This window comes from Pelophylax lessonae, assembly GCF_965119305.1.
Source record: "Pelophylax lessonae genome assembly, chromosome: 9".
Lineage (NCBI taxonomy): Eukaryota > Metazoa > Chordata > Amphibia > Anura > Ranidae > Pelophylax > Pelophylax lessonae.
Window position 1 is genome coordinate 108,323,193 of NC_138776.1, and position 14,858 is coordinate 108,338,050.

The 14,858-nt window shown below is 41.4% G+C and overlaps 1 protein-coding gene across 1 annotated transcript in view; it reads left to right on the plus strand.

The window, feature by feature from the left end:
- Positions 1-14,858, plus strand: part of JMJD1C (jumonji domain containing 1C) — a 490,497-nt gene that overhangs the window by 156,970 nt on the left and 318,669 nt on the right. The window contains exon 2 of the mRNA XM_082267995.1: positions 13,138-13,302. Within this exon, the coding sequence (XP_082124121.1) occupies positions 13,138-13,302 (165 nt within the window). The remainder of the gene's footprint in view (positions 1-13,137; positions 13,303-14,858) is intronic.

The following is a 14,858-nucleotide window of genomic DNA, read 5'->3' on the forward strand; positions in this document are numbered from 1 at the left end:
GCCGACATGGTCAGACTGGTGGCGGACGTCCCGTGGAGACTTCCTCTCAGGGAGGATCTACTGTCTCAGGGACCGATCTTCCATCCTGCTTTACGATCGCTGGCTTTAACGGCCTGGCTATTGAGACCCAGGTGCTGAAGGACAAAGGTTTGTCAGCTTCAGTTATTCCTACTCTAGTTGAAGCAAGGAAAGCGACTTCCAGAAAGATTTATCATCGCACATGGAAGTCCTACATTGCATGGTGTGAACCTTTGGGGTTCCGTCCTCGGTCTTATTCGATTAGTCGAATATTGGCTTTTCTGCAACAAGGGGTTGAGCAGAAACTGGCCTTGAGTACTATCAAGGGTCAGGTCTCAGCATTAGCCATCTTCTTTCAGAAGCCTTTGGCTACTCATTCCTTGGTGCGGAATTTCATCCAGGGGGTGCGACATCTGGCTCCGCCAGTGCACGCGCCGTTACCCCCCTGGGATCTTAATTTAGTGTTGTCGGTTCTTCAGAAACCTCCCTTTGAAGATATTAGGGAGATTCCTCTACCCACGTTGTCCCAGAAGGTGGCCTTCTTGGTGGCTATTACTTCTGCACGCAGGGTGTCAGAACTGGCCGCATTATCTTGTCGTTCACCATATCTGGTGGTTCATAGAGATAAGGTGGTTCTTCGTCCGAATCCATCCTTCCTACCAAAAGTGGTTTCAGAATTTCATCTGAATGAAGAAATTGTATTACCTTCCCTGTGTCCTAAGCCCAGTCATCCTCGGGAGTTTGCTTTACACTCCTTGGATGTGGTCCGGGCGATCAGGGTATACTTGAAAACGACAGACTCGTTTCGCAAGACGGATTCACTTTTTGTGATCCCAGATGGACCCAAAAAGGGGTTGCCTGCATCTGCCGCGACCATTTCCAGATGGATCAGACAGACGGTAGTGCAGGCTTATTCTATTAAGGGTCGGGAGCCCCCGTTCCCTGTTAAGGCGCACTCCACTCGGGCACTTAGTGCGTCTTGGGCCTTTCGCCATCAGGCGTCAGTGGTCCAGGTGTGCAAGGCGGCTACCTGGTCGTCGGTGCATACCTTTTCTAAACATTATAAAGTTGATATAATGGCATCGTCTGATGCCTCATTTGGCCGCAAGGTTTTGCAGGCCGCAATTTGAGGAGACCAGTGGTCTACCTCGAGGGTTTTTTTCCGTTGGAAAATTTTTCTTTAGTCTCATTCTTTGTTTATAATGAGCCTTTAAAACTTCTAGTTTGGCACCGGTTGGGCCTTCTAGATTGGATTTGATTTTGTCAATCCCACCCCTCATTTGTGGCACTGCTTCTGGATGTCCCAGCTCTTGAGAATCAAGAAGACTACGTCTGTCAATGAGCGATAGAGAAAAATGGATTTTTGTAAGAACTTACCGTAAAATCTTTTTCTCTTAAGCTCATTGACAGACGTAGTACCCGCCCCTCTATCATTGAGTTGGGTTGGGTTAAATTCTCTGTACTGCTTTAAACAGAACTGATTCCCTGTAGCAGAGAGAGGGAGGATATACCCTCAGGGACTTCCCCTAAGGTTGAGCCAGAACGTTTTGTCATTCTGCCTAGTCCTACTCCTGCGGAGACAACATAACCCAGCTCTTGAGAATCAAGAAGACTACGTCTGTCAATGAGCTTAAGAGAAAAGGATTTTACGGTAAGTTCTTACAAAAATCCATTTATTCCCAATACCGCGTGACATAAAATATTGCAATATCTTCTATTGTATTCTCTAGAGTCTCTGGTAAAAAAATAATATATATATATATATATATATATATATATATATATATATATATATATATATATATATATATATATATATATATATATAATGTATCACATATAAAATTTGGGGGTTCGAAAGAATTTTTTTTAGCAGAAAATACTGATTTTAACTTGAAAGCAACATATGTCAGAAAAAGGGTAATGCTCCAAAGGGTTAAAGAGACTTTGTTGGCACACCATTTGAACAACAATCTTCCTATAAAAGCCTCCTTGGTGTAATTCTCAAAAAGCTCTGCTGCTGGGCACTATCATCTTGGATGCGATGTCAGCAGCCCCAGTAGATTTACAGCTATTGCTCATGTGACACATTATAGTAGTTCCACTTCAAGATACTACTTCAGAAATTATTAATCTTACCCCTTTTACAAGGTTAAAAAGTTCTGTTATGTGATCATGACATGTTACGTTCTGTCATGTGATCTCTTCTTCTTGATAGTGGGGAATGAGGTTACAGGACACTGCAACAGGAGTGCAAATCTGCATAGAAACCAATCAGCTTCCAGGTTTAATTGTCAAAGCTTAATTGAACAAGCTAAAGTTAGAAGCGGATTGGCTACCATGCACATCTGCACCAGATTTTGCAGTCTCTAGTTTTAGTAAGTTATCCACACAGTTTGCCTGTATTCCATTGTTCAGCCTGTGGCAAGATGCAAGCTGTACTTGGGGGAGCTGTGCAAGAAGCAGGCTGTGATTGGCAAGTGGGCATGGTGGCTGAACCAACTACCCAATGCTGGCATGCTGTGTGTCTGCACGGTGTCCTGTAGCTCTGAAAGCACAGCCAAAGAATGCAATCTGACCATGCAAGCACAGATTAGCTTCTCTGCTTTGTGTGGGCAGTTTAGAACAAGGAAAAAAGGTAAATGACAGGATCAACCAGGTACTTCAGATGGAAGAAGAACATGAAAATGACAGAGCCTATGATTTATAATTTACAAAATAAAAAAATTATATGTTATAGGGTAACAGACGTATTAAGAATGCTTTTGTAATCCCTTTTCTTCTCTAGTAAATGTACTATTATAATTTCTCTACACTCTTAATGCCCTTTTGAAGTAGTGAGTAATACTCCCATCATCTTTTGGGACATGTTGTAACACAGTGTTCCCAGAAAAGGAACTGGTAAGCTTACAAACAAACCACAACATTCACGAGTGTTTGTGCATTGCTCGCTGACGGCAGCAGTTCTTTCTTTTCCCTTTTTTTTTATTGCTTAAACCAACTAAGCTGGTTGAAAAAAGGAAATGTGATAGCTGGTCAGCGATCCAACCAAGTATGTCATGGAGTTTGTGTGAAAGGCGGTTATGACCCTAGAGGAATTCCTAGCTTCTCTAGTAGGAAATCGGTATCGGTTTATTCAGGGCTTATTTACACTCAAAACATGAGTAGTATGGTGCTGAAAATCTTCAGAATGCTAATAGTTAAATACTGTATAGTTCTAATAGGTTTATTAATATTTCTGTGCTGTTACAATTCATCAGCAGCCAGTAACAAGTGAAGAACCTGCTTTAGGTTTTTCAAAGCATGACATTGTTTTATAATTGGGCCTCTGGAAATGACATATAACCGTTTAACCAACAGTTACTATGTTGTAGGAATGGGTCGGGATTTTTCTAATATTGCAGGAGTTGGGAGCATTGCTTGAAAAGATCAGGGCATTCATATTTGCTTTTTCAAGGTGCATACATGCCATTTGAAATATAGGAGTCTTTGCAATGCATAGATTTCTCAAAATAATATCTTCTGTTCAATTTCCTTGTTCTGTGACAGGCGGGATTATCCGCTGTAATATCGGCAGCAAAGAAGAACACATCTGTTTTTATGTGTGTCCTGTTTTGAGTTTCTGTATCTTGGTTTGATCATCTGTGTGTGTTTATTTGTGCATTGTTAGGCTTTTGGTTATATATAGACCAATAATCTAGTGGGTAAGATGGATACAGGAGAGCAAGCTGTGGAACATGTCTTTTGTAGATCAAGTGTCACTTCCAAAATAAACCCCCTACTGTATCTTCAATGGCAGGCACAGTTCTGCTAGTTGATACACTGACAGATGGTGCTAAAATTAGACTTGTGGTAAATAAGTATGCCTTTCATGTAAAAGGTACAGACCTACTTCACCAAGGCTTCTTCTAGGTGGAATAGCATACGTTCCAAGTTATTTTAGAGTCTAGACCTTTATCGGTTACCTTATTACTCTTCTACTGTGAGTAAATATGGATATACCTTGATATAGAAGGGTGTTATTTCTTTGGCTTAATTAATGATGTTTTCAAATAATAATAGTACAGTTTTGATTGAGCAGTTTTGTAAAGTCTGAGCATTTTTATTTAATAGCAAATTTATAGCTTTATCATCCTTTGGTCCCCTTTGGATCACTGCGCTGCCAGTGACCCTCTGTCAGACCCTCTACACACCCACAGTCTGCAATCAGTCATGGCCAATTGAATAATGTATCTATTTCGGGTCCTAATATTATCCAACTGGATTATGAATAATCCGAAGTAGGATTGAGTTGGGAGTAAAAACCAAAATCGTACATAAAGCCCATAGTATTTGTCTGTGTTCATAGGGAAAATGTTCTTAGCCAACTGAAATGTTAATGTTTTTTCTTGGGTATCAGGGCTGGCTGGTATAGGGGTTAGTTTGTGTTTGAGCAAAAGTTATTTAAAACAGCGCAATTAAATAAATGTAAAAAAAATTAAGTGAAAATATGTGAATTGATTGCTACCAGTACTCATCAAGTGTTCTCACCTCACTCACAACAATATAAATATAGAATTCGTACAGCGCTATCATCTCTTTCAAAAAGGTGATCTGTGTGCACATAATTTGCTACACATTATTATTATTATACAGGATTTATATAGCGCCAACAGTTTATGCAGCGCTTTACAATGTGAGGGAAGACAATACAGTTACAATACAATTCAAAACAGGAGGAACTAGAGGGCCCTGCTCACATGTGAAAGCATATAAACATGTATTAACTGTGTCAAAATGTAACTAAATCACAACACACCCCAAGTGAAATCAAAATTAAATATTTATATATACAATGTGTCTATCAAAAAATAGACTGGCATCAAAAAAGACCCCACTGAAGAAGTCTATTGAAGACGATACTTGTCTGCAGGTAGTAGTTGACACCAGAACCTCTCTCACGTCCATTACTATACTGACGACTGCTTCCCGAAGGATTGTATCTTATGCTATTCACAGCTGGCATGGCTCATAGTGCTGCTCAATGTGAGTGAGCTTATTTTATTGTGTGGTATTTTACATTTATTTTTACAGAGAGCACTAGATACTTTGCTTTTGTTCTTATATAGCCAATTATCATGCAAGCACCTGAATAAAGAAAAAGTGGGATCTTGATGGATCCAGGGACATCCATCCATCCACACTGAGCTTGATTATCACCAAAGGGGAACAGTGCTCTTTGACTTCCTGGTAAAACAGAAGTCAAAGGTGCTAGTGAATACCGGTGGTGAATTTATTTGAGCACCTGTTCTTTTGATTATCACACACAGAGGTGGCAAGATTTTTCCTTTGTTTGGGACTGATCGATTGTTATTGGAGAATGTAATTGTTTTTTGGACTTTTTTTTTTTTTTATGCCAGTCTATTTTCTGATACATTGTTTACACATATGCTTTCACAGGTGTAGCAAACTTTGTGCACATATGGCACTTTTCCACTGCAAGTACTGGCTTGGCCCAGCTCGGCTCAGTTTGCTTTTCCACTGCATGGTACGAGTCGGCACCTTTCAGAACTGTATAAGCTCAACTGGGCTCGGTTTGCTTTTCCACTGTTGTAGTACTTAGTACTAAGTGGGTGGGATTACAACGATTCTCTGACCAATCAGTGGCTAGTAGTGACAAACAATCAATGCTGCATGCATAGGATTGTGGGATATGGTATCGGTACGGCCTGCTTGGAACCCCAACCGAGGTGGTACTGTTTAAGTGAGCCGTACCAAGGCCGTACCATGTAGTGGAAAAGCACCGCTGTACCAAACCGCACCGAACCGTTCTAACCCTTACCATGTAGTGGAAAAGCGCCAAACCGAGCCAAACTGATCCGTACCATGTAGTGGAAAAGCGCCTACAGATCACAATTTTGAAAGAGATGATAGCGCTGTACTAATTCTATATTTAGTTTGTGGTTAAGATACAGGGAAAGCTGCTCCTTTTTTTAATACGGGGCTGAAGAGCCTACAAAAATGTATGCTAGTCCATAGATACTATTCCACATACCAGCCTAATGCCAGGATGGCCAAACCTTCTGTCCAGGTCTTAAAGGCTGTCAAGTTTCATAGGCTGTACTAATAGAGGAAGAAGAATATAGAACATCCTATAAGAGAATGTGGAAAATATCACCGACAAAGCAAATGCAGTAAAGGGCAACTGTACTTTTACATAAAATCCTTTAACCTCTCACCTTTTTTTAATTCGCCTGCAATAACCCCCTACCATTACAGTTTTTCTTTTCTCTATAGTAGAGTGGCATCCTGTACACTGTTTAACCTTGGCAGAAATTCTCTTCATCAGCTAAACCTGTATTTTCAGAATTATTTGCAGCGGTTTTGGAGTTGGGTTCTGTTATGGCCTCTTCTAGGTCTGTACAAATATGTTCTGATCACCTTGGTGGAAATCCATTTTTTGCTCTGTTGGCAATGGAAAAGGACAGAAAATGACTTGTACAATGCTTTACGCTACCTTGTATGTATGATTTACTAAACAAATTATATGACCTGTAGGAAGGAGTTAAGCATTTGACAGTCCCTGACAGAATCGTGTGTGATTGAGCACTACCCAAGCTGTGTTTGTTTCCCACACAGTGGTGGAACTGAGGTCATCCCAGCTGACAGTGACAGGTGATTGTCAGAGGAATGCAGTCTCTGCAATCCCAGTGAAAGTAGAGGGAGGAGGATGGCTCTGGTGGGGGTGGCGGTGTTTGTGTCTCTCTTTTTTTTTTTTTTTTTTCTCCCACATCTGTTTTCTGTACGCCCTATGGCATTTATTTTATGCGGTCCTTGTACAATTTGAGTTATTTCTATTGAAGGCTGATTCACACTTTTTTTGAGTTTGATATATGTTCAAAATTTAATTGAACCAAAGATTATGTGCACAGACGTTTGTTGGTATTTTTGTTTTTTTTTTACATTTAAGTTTTTTTTTTATCACTAATACAAAGGTGCTGCAAGGTCCATCGATGCAGGTTTAAAAGGTGTGATAGAATATTCTTCTAACTTCACACACTCAGATTCCAGCAGTGTTAGTGCATCCCCTTCACTACTCCAAGTGGCCAAATACAATGTCCCTTAGGATCCAGGTCTTTTCAAGCACTTAGGCTAGCTTTGTTCATGATGGTGGATTCAAGAAAAAAACAAAAAATGGCCCCTTGCCGACTTATTTATTTTTGATGTTATTGTGTCCACATTCTGTCAATTCAGGCTCTCCAACAAAGTGAGACATGGAACCATAGTGGACACTATAAAAGTCAGTAATTTCCCTGGGTAAAGGAGAATCAGTTAAAAAAGCTTTGCAGAAAATTTTCCGTTTCGTTTTTACCTTTTCTCAAGTGATGATCGTGATCCTGCCCTGTGTATGCCTGAGCTACTTACAGGATCTTTCAACATTAAGTTATTTTTTTGTATTTTGTTTTTCTATTTATGTAGAGAAAAACCCTATTGTTTTAAGATGTCATATTGGAAGCTCCTGTATCTCTTTGTTCATAAAGAAAAGTGTTTTTTTTTTTTTTCTTGAATTGAAGCCATGCTGATGCCTTTCACAGCTGAGGTTTGCCAAGGCTTTCCCTTATATTTAGAGGAGCTATTTTCAGTCTGTGAGCCTAGAGGGACATTTGGCCTGCTTCAGACTCTTGCTAATGCGTTCAGTCTCCTTGCTAGACAAATGATACTGAAGGGAACCCATTGCTAATGCTCAACATCCCTTTTTGGCAATCTGTTGAGGTTGGTATAAATGTTGTGTGATTTCGCAATTCAGACAGCGTTTCTGCTTATTGTTAGTGCTAAACAAGAAAATGTTCTTTGTGCAAGAGGACTAATTGAAATGAACACAGAATGGCTTTGAAAGCAACATGATTGACCACAGTTGTTGCAGAATTTCCCATAAACTGAGATTTGCGGAAGGTCTCTTATAATGAGATCTGAAGGGAAATCATCTGTTTCTTTGTTCCCACAAGGCTAAAGATGGCCATACATTATACAATTTTCTTGTTCAATTTCCTTTTGCTCTTCCTTCAACTATGAAGTTCAAGGGCCTGCCTGATTGCATTCAAATTGAAAGTGTTGTTTAGGTTTGACCTCGTATTATATGGTTTTGGTACAGCTAAAGAAAAATTGTATAATTTATGGTCAGCCTAATGGTTGACCATTGTTTAAAGAGCTGTGTTATCAGTGTAGTTTATAAAAATTAGGAGTCAACCTAGGTTATGCAAATGGTTGAACCTGTGTGATCCTATCTTTAAGGTTGTGTTCACACATGCCGCGGCTCACAACAGGGGGTCCGGTATGTCCCTGTTCACCGATTCAGGTGCGAATCAGGTCTGGTCCAAATTTGTGCCTGAATTTACACCTGATTTGGAGCCAAAGACGCACAGGACCCTTTCCAAATGTGGACTGGGGCTGCCCTGGTGGTTTCATGCGAATTTGATGCGGGGAAACCCGCATCCAATTTGCATGTGTGAGGAACCAGCCTAAGACCTGTTGCACCTCTGAAATGTATTGGAGACTAAGGGCCCCCCTTTAAGGGCAGTGAGATACATGCATGATCCCATCACTTTCAGGAACTAGGACTGGATGGCAGGTCCATGAACAAGAAAGTGCTTCTTGACTCAGTGTTCATGTCCACGCCAATGGAGAGAAGAGGGGGAGTAAATAAATAGTGCTGGCTAAAAGTATGGGTGCTTTTTTATCTCAGCCAGTTCTGAGAGCTGTTATGTCTGTAGGTAGCCTATGAAAGAGTTAATTATCTTAAAGCGTTATTAATTATCATGGATAAATAATGGCCACCATGAGACTGAATTCTTCAGATTTGCTTCAAACGACAAGCATTTAATTGGCATTATTTTGGAGATGCTTTCCTTGTACTCGCAGTGGATTACATATAAAGTAATTTAACTTTACTCATAGGCATGCACGCAGGGTGTGCCAGGGCACCCCTTAAACACCCCATGTAATGCAGATTCCCCCTGCTGCCTGAGCCCCTATGTTATTTACTGGCCCCTTCCCTTTGTGAATGAACACAGTGAGTGATGGTTATCGAATACTCACTGTGTTCATACATAACTGAAGCATAGTAAACTGTGTTAACCACTTTTGAATTTGAAGGTTTTACCTCCTTAACCTGGCCATTTTTTTCAGTACGACACTGCATTATTTTGACAATTGCACTTTGGTGCAATGCTGTACCCGAATGAAATTCATGTCCTTCCAAGCCCCCCCCCCCCCCCCCCCACGGATAGAGCTTTCTTTTGGTGGTATTTGATCAAATCTGCGGTTTTTATCTTTTGTGCTAGAAACAAAAAAAGAGCGACCATTTTGAAAAAAAAAAAAATATATATAAATTTTTTACTTTCTGCTATAAAATCTATCCAATAAAAAATCTAATTTCTTCATCAGTTTAGGCCAATATGTATTCTGCTACATATTTTAGGTAAAAAAAAAAAATCCCAATAAGCGTATAATGGTTTGCGTCTACAAACAATGGGATATTTTTATGGCATTTGTATTGATTTATTTTTTGCTAGTAATGGCGCTGATCAGGGATTTTTAGCAGGAATGCGACATTGCGGTGGACGACTCGGACACCTAACTGACACTTTTGACACTGTGTTAATCCCAGAACGGCGGTCTGCCTTGTTTACATTGGCAGACCGCCGTTTTACCTCTCTGGGGAGCACGCCTCCGCTGGCTATTGCGCAAAACGACATACAGTACGTCGTTACACGCAATAGAGCCGACCTGCCGCAGTGTATATACTGTGGCTGGTCGGCAAGTGGTTAAATATTTGCTGTGTGTGTTGGAGCTTTGGGGTGCACACCCTAATGCAATAGGCTATGCACACCTATGATATTATACTGATAGGGACACTATAGAATTGCATTGTGAAAGTTTGCCTTTCTTAGTACTTTTATGTAATGGCTAAACACAGCCCGAGCTGTATCATGTTTGACCACATCCTTGATTATACATGTATAGTAAAGTGAGACTGAACCAAAGAAGAAACAAGAGGCAGCTATTTAGTTAACGGCTCATTCTCTAGGGTTTTAAAGGATAAGTTCACCTTTAAAAAAAAAAAAAAAAATAATAAATGCACATTTTTTTGCAGGTAGAAAAATGGTTTCCCCCCTTTTTTTTTTTTTTTTTTTAAGGAGCCTGGAAAGCATTGCACCAGCGATCAGCAGATGCCATGAAAGTCTTCTGCAGACTGTCAGTGTAAGCAGTTTTAGGCCCCTTTCACACAGGCTTTGCGATCCAATCCCGCTGTCAGTTTTACAGGCGGAATGGATCAGATGCTCCATGCAGCCCTATGGAGCGATGGATGTCAGCGGAGACATCCCTGCTGACACCCACTGCTATCCGATCCAATCCTGTCCATGAAATCTGGACAGATGGAAACCCTATTTTCCATCAGTCTGGTGGATCGGATTGGATGAGAACGGGCAGGCGGTCCGTTCTCATCCGATCTCCCATAGAGGAGAGCGGGGATCTGACAGCTCCGTCTCTGCACACAGAGCGGAGACAGAGCGGTCATCCGCCTGCTCAGCGGGGATAGGCAGATCGATCCCCACTGAGCAAAACAGACTCCGGGCGCACCGCCTGTGTGAAAGGAGCCTTACACTGACGGGAAAAATCAATGAACTACTCAGGACTCAACAGCGCCGTGGTAGTTGATTTAGAGCTAAAAGCCGACAGCTGCAAAGGCTGTTGGTAATTGTAGTCCATTCATTCACAGAACACTGTGAATGAATAATGTGTCTGGGAGAAGATCCCCCTCTTGCTGCTAAAACGGGGGGTAAGATGGGTGCAAATATGGGTGTAACGTAGCATGTTACAAAAGGTGATCTTATCCTTTTAGATGAGAAGTAGGGCCAAAGCTATTTTGGCCATACTTCTGTAGGTCACAGGAGTGCAGTTGATTCTGAGCCTGCTGTTAATGTCGCTCAGCGGGTCCAGGCTCCGAAAGATCCCGATTTTACAGTTGAGATCCGCCTAGATGGGCAGCGGGCTCAGCCTCTCAATGAGCCGCTGGGAGACCAAACCAGCTGCTCCCACCCCATCCATAGCCCAGGGCTCCAGTGAGCGCTAAAGGGGTAGAGCAGAGAGCCTCTTATTGACAGTCACCGGCTCTCTGCTCACTGAAGGCTGAGAACGGAGTGATCAGATGTCTTTGATCGCTCAGTTCTCAGTCTTAGAGGCTGCAGGGGACAGATGCAGCATTGGATGGATCCTGCATCCACCTAAATTAGTATAGTTTTTTTTTTTTTTTTAAATACCTGCTGCTGTAGGACATCCATGGACATACTCAGGTTGCAGTAGTTATACCAAGATGATGCCTGCACCTATAGGCATCATCCTGGTATAAAAAAAAATTGCAGCCGGCGATTCACTTTGTAGCAGAAGTAATTTCAGTGGCTAAATAGCCACTCCATCACTTCTGCGGTTGACCGAAGGGGCTCACTCTCCCCTCCTGCCACCTCTCCTGGGCTGTACCATCCGATCCCGGAGCCTGAGAGCAATGCGAGCGGCAGCATTGGCTGCACAGGACAGAGAGAGGAACGGACATTGTTCCTCTCTGTCTCTCTGACCCAGGAAACGGAAAGCGATGAGTATGCCGTCACTTCCGGTTCTGCCTTTTAGCTTACCTTGCAGCTAGGAAAGCAGGTGATCAGACCAATCTGTGTCTGATCGCCTGCATTGGAGGCCAGGGGAAAGATTTGGGGTCTAATAAACCCCTGATCTCTCCATAAAGAGGACTTGTCATGGTCCATGCTGTCACAAGGCATATTGCTCATCCTTTGTGAAGTTAATCCAAAAAAAAAAAAAAAAAATTTAAACACCCCTATCCCTTTGTGCTTTTGCGCAAATGCGAACGCAAATATGTTACTCCCTCACGCAAATGTAAACGGTGATTGCACCACATGTGAGGTATAGGCGCGAGCTTAGAGTGTGAGCAATAATCCTAACACGAGACCTCCTTTGTAACTCTAAACTGGTAACCTGGCATTTAAAGCGACACCTATGGAGAATTTTAGGCACCGTAGTTTGCAGCCATTCCACGGGCAGACGCAGTTTTAAAGTGTAACATGTTAGATATCTATTTACTCAGCGTAACCTCATCTTTCACATTATACCAAAAAGTGGGTTAACTATTGTGTTTTTATTTATTTTTTAAATTCATTTAAGTGTATTTTTTCCAAAACAATTGTATGAAAAACCGCGTGGCACAAACAATTGCAAAGATCGCCATTTTATTCTCTAGGGTTTCTGATAAAAAATATATAATGTTTGGGTAATTTTCTAGCAAAAAAGTAGATTTTTACATGTAGTGAAGTGCCAGAACTGGCCCGAATACAAAGTGGGTAAACCCATACTACTCGTTTAAGCTGTTGCTTCACTTTAATCTTTTTATTGTCAAATGTATTTTTTTTACTTTTTTCTTTTCCTCATCACTGACTTTGATGGTTATGCCTTTGTGACATGGGGTAAATAAGCTAAATATAAATATGTATGATAAGTATGGGGTTGATTACCAAATACAGGCTGAGCTTAAACCAGAACTCCAGGCAAATTTCAGACTGGTAAAAAAGGTAGGGTTAGCATTCTAAGCCAATCAGACCTCTATGGCTTTGCAGTCACAGCAAGGAATGGGCCTCAAAAATACTTTTACTGCAGTGTGTATGCAGAGTGCAGAATGTGATAAATGGCCCTGATCAGATTAGTGGTCAAACAGAAGTATACATTCTTTGCCATTTCAAATACATATTTTTAGTTTATTTCTAATGAATGAATAGCTGAATGTTTTCTGTACTTGGTTGGCATTGCAGTTTATCCACGTTTGGCACTGCACTTTGCACTGGTTTATCATGTAAGCCCCCCTAAGTATCGCTACATGTTTATGGCTAAAAAGGTTTTCTTGTATGCTTGCTATTCTTCTGAGCTCTTATGCCTCAGTGAGTTGATGACAAAGCGTCTTGCTCCATTAAACTTCCCCCATGTTGTGTGACTGTAGTGAAAAGGTATATGCATATACTGGGACTTGTGCACATTAAATATTCCTTTGTATGTTTAACATGGACTCTCATTCCTTTTTAGGTCTATGTGGAATTTGATGACCTAGAGTGGGATAAACGAGAATGGGTGAAAGTATATGAAGATTTTACTGCTTTTTTCGTGGAGTTCCAGCTGGTCTGGGCGAAGAGGAAGGACCCCAGCCAGGCTCAGGGATCAAAGGTCAAGCAAGTCCAGTGGCCTGCCTTGGTGAGATAAAATCTTTATTGTTCTTTCTTTTATGCCTACTTAAGTAACAAAGATGCTTACGTTGATTTGTTTTTGTCATTTATTACTTGCTAAACTCTGGAAACACAACTGCTTAAGAATTTTCATAGTTATTCAACACAACACCCTGTTTCTGTTCCTGTTGCCGGGGGAAGGAAGTATAAGGATTTTTTAATTGCCTGCCAAATATGGAAAGTGTGGAAGGGTTAGAACCTCTAGCAAGCTGTCTGTGTCTCCATTAAGGTGATTTTCCCTTACATCTTTAGATCAGTGGTCACTGTGACAGGAAGGAGGGAAAATCTCTCCAACACAGACTCACAGCTATAAAAAAAAAATACTTTTAGGTGTACCAGGTAAGGCTTTGACCCACTGTTGGGGGTTTATTGCTGTCCCTATAGTCCAATGAATGGAGCGTGGGAGGGGTTCTCCTTTCATAGCCTTTCCAAGCCTAAACAATTTTGACTAGAGTTGTTGTACTTTATTTGATATTCATTTAATGGCTTCACAACACATGTGTGTGTTATATTGTTTTAGCATGAGTAAACAGGATTATAGTTATAGGAATTGCTGATCTACGTGTCTCGTACAACAATCTCAGCATGGGTGGGCCAGATGTTATGTATTGTATAAGACATTTTGAAAGCAGCAGACAGTGTGAGATGGTGTTTAGTTAACATTGTCAGTGTTAGGCTCTGATCACCTATGACTTCAACCTCGTGGTTTGATTCTCCTGGGGAAAAAACCCTGTGCCTCTTTTGAACATTTTTACCAGTATGTATTTTATGCTTCGACCATTTATTTGTATGTTAGCATTACATAAGTTAGTGGCAATGGCTAGTCCTATTTAAATGCACCCGCAAACAGATAGGAAACCGCAATTGGCTTTCTTTATATCGGGCAGATAGAGTTACGAACATTAAAGGACTTTTATTGGGTCGGGTCCTTGCTTAATTGAATGTGTCCTGAAAGTGAAACTCTAATTTTAACTTGTTTGCATTAAGATAGAAAGCCATTTGTGTGTAGCAGCTGCCCCAGCATCCCCTAATACTTACCTGAGCCCCATCTTTGTCCAGGGATGTACACGAGTCCCTCGGCTTTCTGGGACTCTCCCTCCTGATTGACTGAGACACAGCCACGGCGCCATTGGCTCCCACGGCTATCAATCAAAGTCAGTTAGCCACAAGGGAGGGGACGGGGCTGAACTGCAGCTCTGTGTCTGAATGGACACATGGAGCTGCAGCTTGGCTTGGGTTCCCCCATAGCAATCTGCTTGCTGTGGGGAAACTCAACGGGAGGGAGGGGCTAGGAGCAGCAAAAAGGGACCAGAAAAGAGGAGGATCCAGCCTGCCCTGTGCAAAACCACTGCACAGAGGAGGTAAAAATAACATATTTGCTATTTAAAAAAAAAAAAAAGACTTTTCTACCACTTTAGGCTGGTGATACACAGAGCAAACTTTGACCGGTTCCTTGTAAACTGGATCAATTTTGAGTTCTCGGTGGCTCTGCTGGCATCACTCTGCACGACATCCTTCGATTAA